The sequence below is a fragment of the Anabrus simplex genome, chromosome 4, assembly GCF_040414725.1.
Source record: "Anabrus simplex isolate iqAnaSimp1 chromosome 4, ASM4041472v1, whole genome shotgun sequence".
NCBI classification, from domain to species: Eukaryota; Metazoa; Arthropoda; class Insecta; order Orthoptera; family Tettigoniidae; genus Anabrus; species Anabrus simplex.
This window is the reverse complement of record NC_090268.1, coordinates 119,302,942-119,317,700: the sequence shown is the minus strand read 5'-3', so window position 1 is coordinate 119,317,700 and position 14,759 is coordinate 119,302,942. Positions and strand designations below refer to the sequence as shown.

Here is a 14,759-nt window from a genome sequence, read left to right as displayed (position 1 = left end):
GACCTGTCTCAGTCTCATCCTTGGCTTTGACAATATGAAAGTGACTGAGGTATGAGTGATGCTAGTAATACCATTCATTATGCAGCCAGTCCCTGTTATGAATGGTGTGAAAATATCGCTCATAGGGTCGGTTGTTGCATGCATTTCAGTGGGCTTGGCAGACTGATGTCATAGCAAGGGCTGGCTCAGTAAGGAAAGCAACGGGAAACTACCTCACTCCTTATTTCCCTAGTACGCCTCTTCAGCGACGCCTAGGCTATTTATGACAGCTGTTGGCGGAGTTGCAGAGGATCAAACCAGCCTTCGGGCTGAATACCCAACATACATACAATTGATTATTCTCCAGCACTTTAACTTTTCATGTATGTACTCTCTGTATAAATGTGTTAAGTTGATTATATTTCAGACCTAAGAGTGATCGCTTTCACTTCCAGGAAAGTGTCTTTGGTGGGCGGCGCATGGGTTATGAACCTTGCACTCATGCATCACCCACAACTGTCAGCAACATTCCTCTACTGTATGTTGCAGGAGCCGCGCTGTCTTCCAAACACTGGATCGCCATGCTAGTAGTTCTACTTCTGGCCGCAGCAGTTGGTGTGTGCGTGCCGATAGCACTGAGAGTTCAATCGGAAGCTTCGCTGGAAGAGCGCCTAGAGATCGCCACTAGAGTACTACGAGAAGTTCCTCTCGTCGACGGGTAAGTACCACAGAGAGGAGTAAAAAGAATAAACATTTATTAAGAGACCTTAGGAACAAAACACAAATATCAATGAAAAGTGAACTATAATAATTCTCTATTCTCTCCTCCGTGTAATCCTTTTCTTTTCTGAGATCAATAAATTCTATAAACAAAAAAATATATATTCTGAAAGTTTTCCCGCAGATTTGGACAGTTTTTACCTAAAAGAAGTCAGACATGGCATAACAGATGAGTGAGCTACCTATAAACGAGTTATTTTAAAAACGAACTTGTACATAGGCCTATATCATACTCTCTCACATCCATATGCATTTCTTAATGTGATATTTTAGCATGGTTATTTATTTAAGGGCAGTTTTAAGTTAAAGAGACTTTCAAATTGGAATCAGAAGTTGCTGAAAATTACTAATAAAAGGAAAAGAGAAAATTAAAAAACTGGGCTCGTCCGGGATTTGAACCCGGGACCTCTCGCACCCTAAGCGAGAATCATACCCCTAGACCAACGAGCCACGATCAATCTAGGCTAGCATCATAAGTACATGTACATGTACATGATAGTTTATACTATTTTTATTGAATGATATGGTGGAATGTTTTTGTTAGCCCCTTCCTCCTTTGTTATTTTGCTGCGCCTTGAGTTCATTATGCAGTCGTGTGGAAAGAGATCGTTCGTTACAGTAAGTAGGTATGCGAAATGATCTTCCCAGCAATGATAAAATTATCATTGTCTGGCACAGTTCCAAAACGAGCTAGTTTCGGCAGCAATAAAATTATCCGACGGTGATGATACGACATTGAATGGCACAAATGTTATCTGTAATCGCAATTCACGCCAGAACGGAGATTCAGAATGTCGGTATGAGTACGTATCTGTTCACATGTAAGAAAAGCTTGTGCAAGTTGATTGAATTCTAGGTGCATTGTTAGCTTTAAAGCTAGCCTACCCGTCCATCCTAAAAACCGGTCATAAATTTGTTAAATGCAGTAGAGCCTAAGAGGAATGTTTCCTTTTTTATAATTTCTGGGCGGTTTCTTGAGAAGTTCATTACCTTCAGATACCAGGACGAAGAACACACGACAAACATTCGTGAAAATCCTCGCTATGATGGAACCGATTCTGGTATTTGACGGCGCTTATATCCCACTGCCTTAGTCATTAAAGAACGAGAGAAAATGCTTAAAAACTACTACTACTATTACTACTACTACTACTAATAATAATAATAATAATAATAATAATAATAATAATAATAAATTGGCGTATGGCTTTTAGTGCCGGGAGTTTCCGAGGACAAGTTCGGCTCGGCAGGTGCAGGTCTTTCATTTTAACGTCCGTAGGCGACCTGCGTGTCGTGATGGGGATGAAATGATGAAGACGACACATACACCCAGCCCCCATGCCAGAGAAATTAACCAATGATGGTTAAAATACTAATGAAAAATGAAATGAAATGTCGTATGGCTTTTAGTGCCGGGATATCCCAGAACGGGTTTGGCTCGCCAGATGCAGGTCTATTTGACACCCGTAGGCGACCTGCGCGTCGTGATGAGGATGAAATGATGATGAAGACAACACATACACCCAGCCCCCGTGTCATTGGAATTAACCAATTTAGGTTAAAATCCACGACCCGGCCGGGAATCGAACCCGGGACCCTCTGAACCGAAGGCCAGCCAACGAGTCGGACGTTAAAATACTAATACTGTAGGCTATGCAGTTGGTGATATGGTGATGATTACTGTTTTAAGAGGAAGTGCAAGTGAGCAACCATTCTCTCTTAACACTAATCAGAAGGAAAAAATAGAGGTGGTCCGACACTTCGAAGAATGGAGGATCGGCGCACGCTCGGGTCGGAAATGAACAAGAGTTGAGCTAGGGAGGTCGGATAGGAAAACTAAAAGTAAGGGGAAGCAATGACTCAGATAGGAGAACCGTGGCCACCAACCGACGCTCCCAGAATTGAGTGTCCCTGGTCCCTCTTTTAATGGCCTCCTACGACAGGCGGGGAATGGCGTGGATGTATTCTACCGCCCCCATCCATGGGGGTGTATCTTATAACTGTTCTCACTTATTTTATTAAGCATTTAGATTGCCTGCGTGTTAGTTTCCACGTTTCCTTGTATTCGACCAGATGACAGAGAAACCAAAACTCTAATGGGTGACATACGAACATATTTTAATTCAAATTGTCGGGTTTAACAGCGAATGACAGATCACTTACATGCCGACATGGAGTGTCGAATTGAATTTTTCCGCCTTTCAAAAATCTGAGTACAGTACCTCTATTGCCTGCTATCACGAATTTCCGGAACAGACACACTGTCATTGATCAACAAAGTCCATGAATAGATCAAAGGCACATAATAACGAGACTTGCCATTTATGGTTTCCACCATAAGATATATTCAATCAAAACATTCCACACTATGTGTATGTGTTCTATGTAGTCAAAGGTGTACCAAATATCATCTAACGACATGCCACAAAAGAACTAAATCTTTTATTGAATACAGTAAAAATTAATACCCATTTGGGCGATCCTTTTTACTTTGTGTTTCAATAAGGGATGTATATTATTATTATTATTATTATTATTATTATTATTATTATTATTATTATTATTATTATTATTATTGTTGTTGTTATTGTTGTTGTTGTTGTTGTTGTTACGGGGTTACCCGTGGATCAGCAGAGGTGAAAGAAGGTACCGAGGTGAATGGGTCAAACTACAAGGTCAAAGTTAATTTAAAATTTTAACAAAGGTTATATTTTTCGAAAAATAAGAACACTTTAACAACTTTCCACTACTTACTGAAAATTTGTTAATGACAGCAAATTAGAAACAAGATTTAGAAAGATCCAATATTTCCGAACTTGAACATTCTTGGGCTACAAGCCCCTAGTTTTACAATTTTTAGGTACCCAGCTCGATTTTACAAAAAATATGCATTTACCCAAAGGGCAGAAATCCCCTAATACCTGGAGCGCTTGCTCCCAAAATTGCAATATCAGGCCTCCCAGAGGCAATTTTACAACACTTGAAAAAGAGCTCACACGCTCTCAGTTCTTAAGCCTATTCCAGGCAACACAATATGAGAATCTAAAAATCACTGGCCTTACAAGCCACTATTTACAAATAGCCATCTTATTACACAGAGGTATCTAGTACCCAACCTACGGGATCTTAGTGAAAAAGAACAGGTTCAATAAACGGCCCGAGTACAACCGGAATGGAGTCAAAGATTGAGCTCCCAAAAAATGTTTAAAGACCTATAGGGCACTTGGCCAACGAAACAGGGGCTAATCTCAAACTACTGAGGTAGCGCGAATGGAGATAACTTCAATACACTGCAGAAACAAATGCGGTACCTCAAACCAAGATGAAGGGGAGCTCGAGAGGGTATATCACTCTCTATCCCCGGTTTACAGTTAAAGATTTATGAAATTTCACATGAGCCGACAGGAGATTTACACTTTAGAGAAGTTAGTTACATATTTAAGGTTTCGGACCTTTCCCTCAGGTTAAACTGCGGGGCAGAGAAATGAAGATGTTAACTGGCCATTACCTTACTGAAGAACTACTGCCTGATGAAAGAGGCGCCTCCCGCCCCCTGCTTGACACACACACTAAGTTAGACGACGATCAAATGGCCAGGAGACGAGAAAATCTGCAGTTTATAAACCCTCGGGGAAAGTTCGAGACCTTTCACAAATAAAACAGCCACACCCTCAAAATTTTATTGTTGAATGAAAAGGTTACACTCAAAATCGAAGAAGAAATACGTGATTGGTTGAAAATGAATTCCAGAAATTCTTGATTGGCTAAATTCAAAACTGGCGGAAAGAAAAGGTAAATATTGCCAACCTAAAGATGAATGAACAAAATTTAGTAAGAAAAAACTTATGAATACAAAATGTCTTCAAAAAGGTTCTTTCACGTCGCACCAGGTCGCATGATCATAGTTTTTTTTAAGCGGTGACATCTATTGAGAGAATGTCCAAACTTCTTCATAAATGGAAAACAAAACAAGTTGAAATTCGCACAGTACTGGAAACTTCACAATAACAAAATTTTAGTGGTGCCATCTTCAGAGAAAATTTATAAGTTGGTCTCGTTTCAAGTTCACTGTTTCTCCTGTAGAGGCGTTCTTTAAGGCGCAAGATTTAAATGTGCGGCGTAGAGGTGTACCTCCCGGTACAATTATTATTATTATTATTATTATTATTATTATTATTATTCCCGACTAGTTGGTTGAATGGTCAGCGTACTGGCCTTCGGTTCAGAGGGTGCCGGGTTCGATTCCAGGCCGGGTCGTGGATTTTAACCTTCATTGGTTAATTCCACTGGCTCGGGGGTTGGGTGTTTGTGCTGTTCCCAACATCCCTGCAACTCACACACCACACATAACACTATCCTAAATGACATTAACACGCAGGTACCTACACATGGCAGATGCCGCCCACCCTCATCGAAGGGTCTGCCTTACAAGGGCTGCACTCGGCTAGAAATAGCCACACGAGATTATATTATTACTATTATTGTTATTATTACATATATCGATGCCCGTTCTATCCCGGAAATGAGTGATATTAGTCGTACAGATGAAAAGCACCTTCATGGCCTGATTTTAGTTCCAAGAAACAAGGGCAGATCTGTACTGTAATAGGCCTACCACGTGTGTAGGTAGATACTTTAGCGCCATATCATCTGCTTCACACTTTCAAGGCTGTTGGCTCTGCAGCGGAATTGACGGTACGCAATAAATGGACCAATTAATTACAGGTCAGTGTTTGACAAGTACACCTTTGTAGTATTCTCAGTCGAAACGATGGGGACGTTGAATCAAAAGACCAAAAGTCCCCTTTCACATATTGGTAAATAATCACCTTGACTTGAGAAACGGAATTCCTGAGGCAGCGGATAGGAATTGCTATCCAGCGAGGATATGCAGCCAGCTTTATGGGCATTTTTATAGGTAGCCTACCTCTCCAGTGGATGAAATTTTCTACGTCTGAACCTCTTGAACCTTGATTTGAATGTTTTAGTTTTGTGAGTATAATAATAAAAACAATATTGTACTCGATGTATGAGGAGTGGCTACTTCAGCTTATTCAGATATAAATCACTTATGCCCAATATATATTACTGAGAAGGGGCAAGAAATATTCACAGTTTAAGGTATACTAAACAAATGTACACAGGCAGACTGGCTGAATGGGTGTGGTTATGAGTGATATCCATGGATACGGCAGAAAATAATAATAATAATAATAATGATGATGATGATGATGATGATGATGATGATGCTTGTTGTTGGCCTAACATCTAGGTAATCGGCCCCTAATGGTACGAAATGAGACGAAATACAATGGCAATTTAAAATTCCAAAATTCATCCCCTAACTATAATTCAAAACTTGATGAATCCACTGCTTCAATTCTAAAACACGACGATGAACAATACTTAGGAACTTAAAACAATCACTTGATCCGACCCGCAATGCCCCACCTTCCCACAAACTAACTTAAAACAATGGTATATACCGACCAAGGGACTGCTTCCAAAGCACAATCCTAAACTGATGAAGCTTATTGTCTAGAGGGGTCCAAAATTCAGATCAACGGCCTCTCATAATAGTACTTGTCGCTAGTGAAGTAGAACCATGACATTTCCCGTGTAGCGGTACTAATCACAAGAAACATTGTGGTACTACGCGCAGGTAACGCAGACCTACGGCGTTTCTCAAATAATGGCGCCACTCATTGGCAACGCAAACCCATAGTGTTGCTCACATAGTGGTACTGACCACAGGGACCTGCACTATCCCGTGATGTTCCGCATATAGCGGGTACTAATCACAGTCAATGCAGACCCATGGTGTTGCTCATGTAGGGGTACTAATCACAGGCAACGTCCAGACCCGTGGTATTCCTCAAAACGCAGACCCATGATGTCCACAACTAGATGCTGAAACACCCCAGTGAGAATAGCCTCTTTTTTTTTTTTTTTTGGTTCCTTCTTGGGGTGTTCCAGCTGAACCTGGACAGAGGGGAAGCCTCCATCATATCGGCGGATACTATTCACGGGTACTGTAAACCCATTGTGATCCACCCACAGACCCATGGTATTCCTCACATAGTGGTACTAATCGCAAGAAAAGTCGACTCATGGTGTTCCTCGCGTGATGCTACCAATCACAGGTAATCTCATGGTTCGAGTTCCATCATCCCTTGGTCGCCCCTTTTAGTCGCCTCTTACGACAGGAGATACCGTGGATGTATTTTTCGTCTGCGCCCCCCATCCACAGGGGGTGGCAGAAAATAAAGTAGGCTAATACTGTAACAATAGAAATAAGAAATATTAGTCGTATTGAGTAAGGACCTGGAGGAGAGGGGGCTAGAATGGTGATTTTTTCAAAAGTCATACGTGTGAGCTCGCCTGGTTAGAATGGTCGTTGAGGCGTCAAGTCTATATGGTCTGACCATGACGAATAGAATAACAAGTGTGATGACTCAACCGTTATAGCGTGGTAGTTTGTGGACCCGCCACTGGGAGCACTGCAAACGACGGTGTCCAACACGTGCTTCAGTAGACCGGCAAACCATGTGTAGGAAAGTGCGGGAGATGTTGTTGTGCGAGATATTTCAAGTCAATAAGTTGAATTTTCTTTGCTTTCAGTTCCTAAATTCAGTTCATTGTGTGTTGTGCACTTAAAGCACGTATGTTATGTGGCTTGATTAAATTAATAGTTCAACATGCCGTACTGTTTTGTGCCTGACTGTAAGTCAGGCTATGGTAGAGTAGCTAATGGTATTAAGATACTTTTCACCACCGAAGGGTATAAATAAATTTGTTAAATGGGCCAGAGCCATTCCACTGAAGGATACTGTGTTAACGCGTAATAATAGAATTTGTCGAGTTCATTTCTCTGATGATTTTATAGTAAAATCAAATAATGTTATAGTGAATGGTGAAAAAGTGGTTATGTCTCGTGTGAGATGGAAAATACGTCCAGGAGCAGTGTCTCACATTGTCCCTAATTTTCCGAAATACCTTTCAAGTGAGATTAAGTCCCGTGAAACTAACAACAGGAAAAAGAATCTAGACACCGCTAGGAAAAGAAGAAACGAGATTGAAGATGGCAGGGCATCAGCGAATGGAGAATTATGTCAGTCTATATTGATCAAAATTTGTGTTATTATTCTGATGCCGTAAACACCTTCTTATCACCATTCGTTTTAGATTCTAGTCGATACATTTTGAAGTTTTAATTTGCATTTCGTTGCACTCGTACCATTAGTGGCCGATAACCTAGCTGTTAAGCCCCTTTAAACAACAATCATGATCTTTCTAATACCTGTTTCAGTGTTCGAAGTGAGTAAATGTCTTTTCCTTGCTCGTGCTATTCTGCATGTTATTTTGTCCTTACTTCTGCCATCGTTAGTTATTATTTTACTACCCAAGTAACAATATTCATCCACTTCCTTCTAAGTTTATTAAGTGTTCGCCCTGTGCCCATTCTCTACGTGACAATAATCAAAGTACATTCTCAGTTCTCTCCGAAATAACAGACTACGGTTCAAGCAACAATGAAGTATTTTTAACACGACCTTCGAAAAGTATATGCGACATTCTTTTCCAGGCCGAGAAAGTAATTCGTGAAAAACTGAACTAAAAATCGATGTGGGGCGAAATATTTTTTTATTGTATCGATCCTGTAGACAGCATTTCAGTTGATCCTTCAGGAGCTAGCAGTTGTCTTCAACGTGTTATGGATATAATCCCCAGACTTGTTTATCATTATCTGAAGTGCCGACTTTTCTTCAGAATGAAAGAAATCTGGCGAGATTTACAATCTCGATCATCCGCTAAATCATCAAGCAAGCTTTCGAAAGTCCAGTAACCGACAAACCGAGTTGGTGTTTATTTTAATATGCTGGGAGTTATGTTATTTATGCATATATACACTCGAGTAACTTGTGCTTTTCGCAACATGTGATGAAGGTCATAGCTCTTATTTCCGTGTATGATATGTTTCCATTGTTCTCTGCCGTGGTATTTTAATTGTAATCTCTCATTTCTTTTAAAAAAAGACAGTGTATACTTATCATTTACGGAGTAATGCGTTTCCTGTATCACTATTCCTAAGACCAGCTGATCGGTATTGTGGAGCTACCATACTCTAGCGCTGCCTGGCGGGGCGCGCCAGAACTCGATGAGTCATCACACTTGGTTCTTATATTCGTCATGGTCTGACACCATGGCCTGTTCGGGTCCCGCTGGTCGGGAAAATGTTCACAATCAGAATGTTGGCCGGCAGGTTACGAGAGGTGGTTGTATACAATTTATTATCACTAGATTGCGTACCAAAACCCTGGATACACTTCCAACCATTCCACAATATTCGTATGACTATGTTGATGGTGAGTCATCCGTCGTATGGGGAGGAGGAGATGGTGGTGGTTATTGTTTAACGTTAAACCTTGAGGAGAGCCCTAGGTGCTATTCGACAGGAGTAGGCTATGTGCTGGCACCGAATTTCACCCCCTCCTTCCTATCACATATTACGCCATTAATTTCATAGCTGCCTCTGTGGATCAGTGGTAGAGTGTCGGCCTCCGGATCCCAAGATAGCTGGTTCAAACCCGGCAGAGGTAGTCGGATTTTTGAAGGACGGAAAAACGTCCATTCGACACTCCATGTCGTACGATGTCGGCATGTAAAAGATCTCTGGTGACACGTTTGGTATTTACCTGACAAAATTAATTAAAATCTCAGCCACAGACGCCCAAGAGAGATCCGGTTTACTCTGTCTGCCATCTAGTAGGCCCAGAGTAAAACAGAACGTCAAAATTGACGAGCAGACAGCCAGATGACGTCAGATTGAAATGTCTGCACACAGTAGCTGAGGCCATACGATTATTATTATTATTATTATTATTATTATTATTATTATTATTATTATTATTATTCCCTAGTACGCCTCTTCAGTGATGCCTATGCCATCTATGACAGCTGATGGCAGAGCTGTTGAGAATCCAACCAGCCTTAGGGCTGAAGACTGAACATACGTACATACATTATTATTATTATTATTATTATTATTATTATTATTATTATTATTATTATTATTATTATTCATTTCATGTCATTACCACCTATGAGGAGATTGACGTCAAGAAGGGCATCCGGCCGTAAAACATCGCTATGAAAATTCACCTCATTTTTCATACCCGACCCCGTAGAGAAACGGGACAAAGGTTGGACATACATACAGAGGGGTCCAGAAAAATGTAGACACACTTTCAATATTATCCGACTCATTGGCTCAATGGTCAGCGTACTGGCCTTCGGTTCAGAGGGTCCAGGGTTCGATTAACTGCCGGGTCGGGGATTTTAACCTTCATTGGTTAATTCCAACGGCCCGGGGGCTGGGTGTTTGTGCTGTCCCCAACATCCCTGCAACTCACACACCACACACAACACTATCCTCCACCACAAAAACACGCAGTTACCTACACATGGCAGATGCCGCCCACCCTCGTCGGAGGGTCTGCCTTGCAAGGGCTGCACTCGGCTAGAAATAGCCACACGAAATAGTCAATATTAATGAAACAAAATGACATACCGTTATAACTCTTGCACGGGAGGAAGGTTATTTTATGTGTTCGAAGAAACCTCCATTAGCAGCCAAACAATTCAACACCAGTTACGATAGCTTCAAAGAAGAATGGGTCAATGAAACCGCGCAATGACAGGCATTAACACTGGGTAGATAAACATGTTTGTCCACGTGAACGTGAGGATTTTCAGGAGCCCAGTACACGCAGTTTTGGCGGTTTACAGTACCGTTCAGTTTGATTTGTGCCTCGTCAGACCAGATAACCATCCCTGCAAACCGTTCATCATCGCGAAGTATGCCTTCAAACCACTCGCAGTACTCCATCCTTCGATCCGGGTGGTCCTCGTCCATAGCATGCAGCGATCTTGGAATGTACACTTTCCACTTTGCAGCCTTCAGAATTCGTCGTACGGTTGATCGGCTTATTCCGCTCTCACATGCACCCTGATTCACAGATTTTTGAGGTGACCTAGTAAAATGTTGCAACACAGCAGCGCTGGAAGCTTGACTTGTTGATGTTTTTAATCGGTTAAACCTTTTCTTGTGCACATCCTGAACAGTACCGCCGTCTTCAAATTTATCCCGAATACAATAAATTGCTGTACGTGTTGATGGCTGGGTTCCGTACGCATTACGCCACTGCCGCTGTACCTCCATCATGTTTTCGTACTTCCAGTACCACTTCAATACGGCTTTGCATCGGTCAAACGACAATCTTACTTCATTCATTGCTGCACTGTCATCTGCTAGAAAACGCGCGCCAAAATTGTCGTGCCGTTCACGTGACCTTCATCATCTTTTGAGAAAATAATGGACTACGCTACTGTGCAAGAATTGTAACCATATGTAATTTTGTTCCAAAGATATTAACTATCAAAGAGTGTCTACATTTTTCTGGACCCCTCTGTATATATGATACTTTTTATTCACTCGGAATTAATCAAATTGGCTTTAAAAAAAAAAGCACAATATATATGAGTTGTTAAATTCGACTTACCATATTTAATTTTAAATGTTTGTTGCGATAAGATCAAGAACCCCAGATTTACAAACCACTTTAACCCAAGGTAAGGTGAAATTTTCTCCCTAGAATGGTAAGCTATTTATTTATACTACTACGTGTAGGTATGTGTAGTATGTGATTTATTGAACTATGCATACAACAGAAATTACAAAAGAAATTACTGGTTTGTGAACTTCACGAGTTGAATATTCTAAGAGTGTGCCAATGAAAATTTAATACTTGTCAATAAAGATTCTTTTTAATTGCTGCGAAGACTTATCTCATGTCATACCCAACCCGGGGCACAAAGGGTCTTCATAGACCTACGTGTGGAGCTCTGCGAAAACAGGGCTCACCCATTTCTTATCTATCTATCTATCTATCTATCTATCTATCTATCTATCATACCCAACCCCGTTGAGGGAAGGGACAAGGGTTGGACTAGTGATGGGCAGTCTGAGACGAGGTCTCGAGATTTCTCGAAACTAGCGCAGGCACTATTTCTCGCGAGAAATTTCGAGAGATCTCGAGAACGTTGTCCCCGCATTGTGCGACGTGCAGCGTGTCGAAGGCCTACAGGTAGTCAGAGCTGAATTTTGTTTGTGCCGAGTATGCGAATAGCCAACCACGGACCTTCTCCACTTCATAAACACGTGTCAACAAGCGACTAGGGCGTTCGTTTCTACCGAGCTCCAATTTGACGCAGTATTCTGGCATTATATGCACTGGCAGGTACACGAATGAATGGTTAAAGTACAGAACCTGACGACTATTGCAGATACACGTACCTGGATACTGGAGGCGTGCATTATTCGAACTCGAGACGAGGCAACATGCTCCCTGCTCCATATGCAACCACCATTACGCATGAGTGGAATGTGTAGTCTAAAATGCTTGAGTTTGCTCCAATTCTTTCGACAGGTAGGTGTGCATCGTTATCAGACCCTACATTCAATAACTGCTTATGTTTACCGATATTTTGGTGGCGAAGGAAATAATTCCTTACAATGTTATAGAGTATTCGCGTCAAAATTAGGTACTTCGATATATGACTGTGCAATGTGAAATTGTGTCCAGTTGTATGCGGCAACTTGAAGACGATGTCCGAAACGCAGTCGTAGATGTCTGTTATTTTGAAGAGATGTCACATAGCACAGCCCGCTGTGTTGCTTATTCAAAAGAAGTAAAATACGTCGGCAGAAATACTTCTGGGATGATCTGACACTTAAAAACACATAATATAAATGAAGAACACCTCCGGCCCGGCCTGCATCACAGAAAGCTACCCTGTCGACAACGATTGCGAGGCATCCAGGTAGGTTTATATCCTAATAACAGTTATTAACAACTTACACGGGTTATTCAGCTAATAAGTCCACCTGAAATAACTCGTGAACAGTTTAAGTTACTGGCGTTCTGTCTTCACTTTCGTTAATGCTATTAATAGTTCAACATGCAGTGCTTTCACACACGTTTATATATGAGAACTGCTGATGGTAACGATCAAGCTTACACTCGTAGTAAATGGGACGTCGCACAGCTCGCAAAACACGAGAATCGATCTCGAGAGCGATGCCCATCACCTCTGCTGAAAGAATTGGAGCAAGGTCGGGCATTTTAGATTACACGTTCCACTTACGTGTTATGGGGGTTGCATATGTAGCAAAGCACATCTTCCCCGTCTCAACTTGGAATAATGCACGCCTCTAATATCCAGAGTAGGTGTACATCCTATCTACAGTTATCCACAAATTACGCAGGATTATTCAGCTAAGATGTCCACTCCAAATAAGTCGTGAACAGTTTAAGATACTGACATTCTGTTTTCACTTTCGTTAATGGTATTAAGGGGTTCATAGTTGAACATACTTCTACTTCTCTAGGCTTTTGACAAAATGTATTGGCTCACAGGTTTTCATATGAGAACGTTATTTCGCGCAATAACTTCCACTGATATACTATCAAGTTTACAGTCGTAGTTACTGGTACGTCGCACAGCTTGCACTACAGCAGGATCAGTCTCGAGATCTGCGACGTCAGTCTCGAGCGAGAGCGTTGCCCATCACTAGGTTGGACATATATACTGTAACCGTAAAAGTGTTTTTTTGTTTTGTTTTTGTTTTTTGCTATTTGCTTTACGTCGCACTGACACAGATATGTCTTATGGCGACGATGGGATAGGAAAGGCCTAGGAATGGGAAGGAAGCGGCCGTGGCCTTAATTAAGGTACAGGCTCAGCATTTGTCTGGCGTGAAAATGAGAAACCACGGAAAACCATCTTCAGGGCTGCCGACAGTGGGGTTCGAACCCAAAATCTCCCGATTACTGGATACTGGCCGCACTAAAGCGACTGCAGCCATCGAGCTCGGTCCGTAAAAGTTTATTTCGATGGCTAGCTGAACACAAGACTCGGCACAGGGGTGTCCGGTCCTTATCTGACTTGTTACAAAGGAGAGGGAAGTAAGATAGCCTAAGTATAATGGAACGCTAATTTAAAAAAAAAGTTTATTCATAAAATAAAGTCGAAATTTAACATCACCTCAGCACAGCAGTTACAATGAGTACTTCTCCTGGGGTTGATCTGGACCTGGTACATTGCGGGGTCGCAATGTTTGCTCATGGTGCCACCATCTTCCGAGCCGGTCTCGAATATCTAGAAGTTCTCGAATATCTAGGAGCACTCGGGGTCTTGGTTGTAACACGGCACTGGGGTATGAAATGGATTCAAAGTAACTGATCTGCACAAATGAGATTATTGTTAGTAGCGATCTTCAACGAGTCACAAGCTGCACTCAATTGTCTTCACAGTGGGATTCCACTAATTAATTAGAAGAACACAGTCATTACTGATGGAATATATTGAACTCAAAATTAAACTTGTGAAGTATTAATCACGTAAATAAAGGTCACCTTATTAAAGTTAAGTGTGAGAACATTGTCCGAATAACGACGTAGAAAACAAGGTATCCCGTTCTAACACTTCACACAACATCAAAAGAAAAAGAATAAGTTCCGTGAATTTCGTCCCATTCACTATCGAAAATGACAAAAGAAAACACTGTCCTTCCTAGAACCGTCCTGGGTTCCACACAAGTCTTATCGGGATAATTAAGGAATATTAAATGCACCAGATCGTTTAAATACTGAGTTTATGCTCACTTAAGAATCTGGTCACTTGTAAAATGGAATCAAAGTTCGACGACATTGTTAAATACGATTAATTATATCAGTCGTTCGTAACATAGACGTACAGTTTGAAAAATGTTCCAACACCTTTGGTAGAACAACTATGCACTGTGATGCTTCACTACCGTAAATTCAATAACCTGAGCAGTCTGAAAATATTGGATTATGTTTCACTACTAGCACAGTTTATCGTTTGTCAATATTAAATATAAAATCATGGACAGTTTTGACGTTTCACTGACGATC

At 41.2% G+C, this 14,759-nt stretch overlaps 1 protein-coding gene and 1 non-coding gene across 2 annotated transcripts in view; one reads left to right on the top strand and one right to left on the bottom strand.

Annotated features, from left to right (window-relative positions):
* The first annotated feature begins 458 nt into the window (after positions 1-458).
* The window catches only part of LOC136872193 (dipeptidase 1-like), a 485,863-nt gene continuing 471,562 nt past the window's right edge, over positions 459-14,759 (top strand). Inside the window, exon 1 of the mRNA XM_067146027.2 lies at positions 459-697. Within this exon, the coding sequence (XP_067002128.1) occupies positions 459-697 (239 nt within the window). The remainder of the gene's footprint in view (positions 698-14,759) is intronic.
* On the bottom strand, positions 1,138-1,209 carry TRNAP-AGG (transfer RNA proline (anticodon AGG)). The gene has a single exon. It is a non-coding gene; the product is annotated as a tRNA-Pro (tRNA).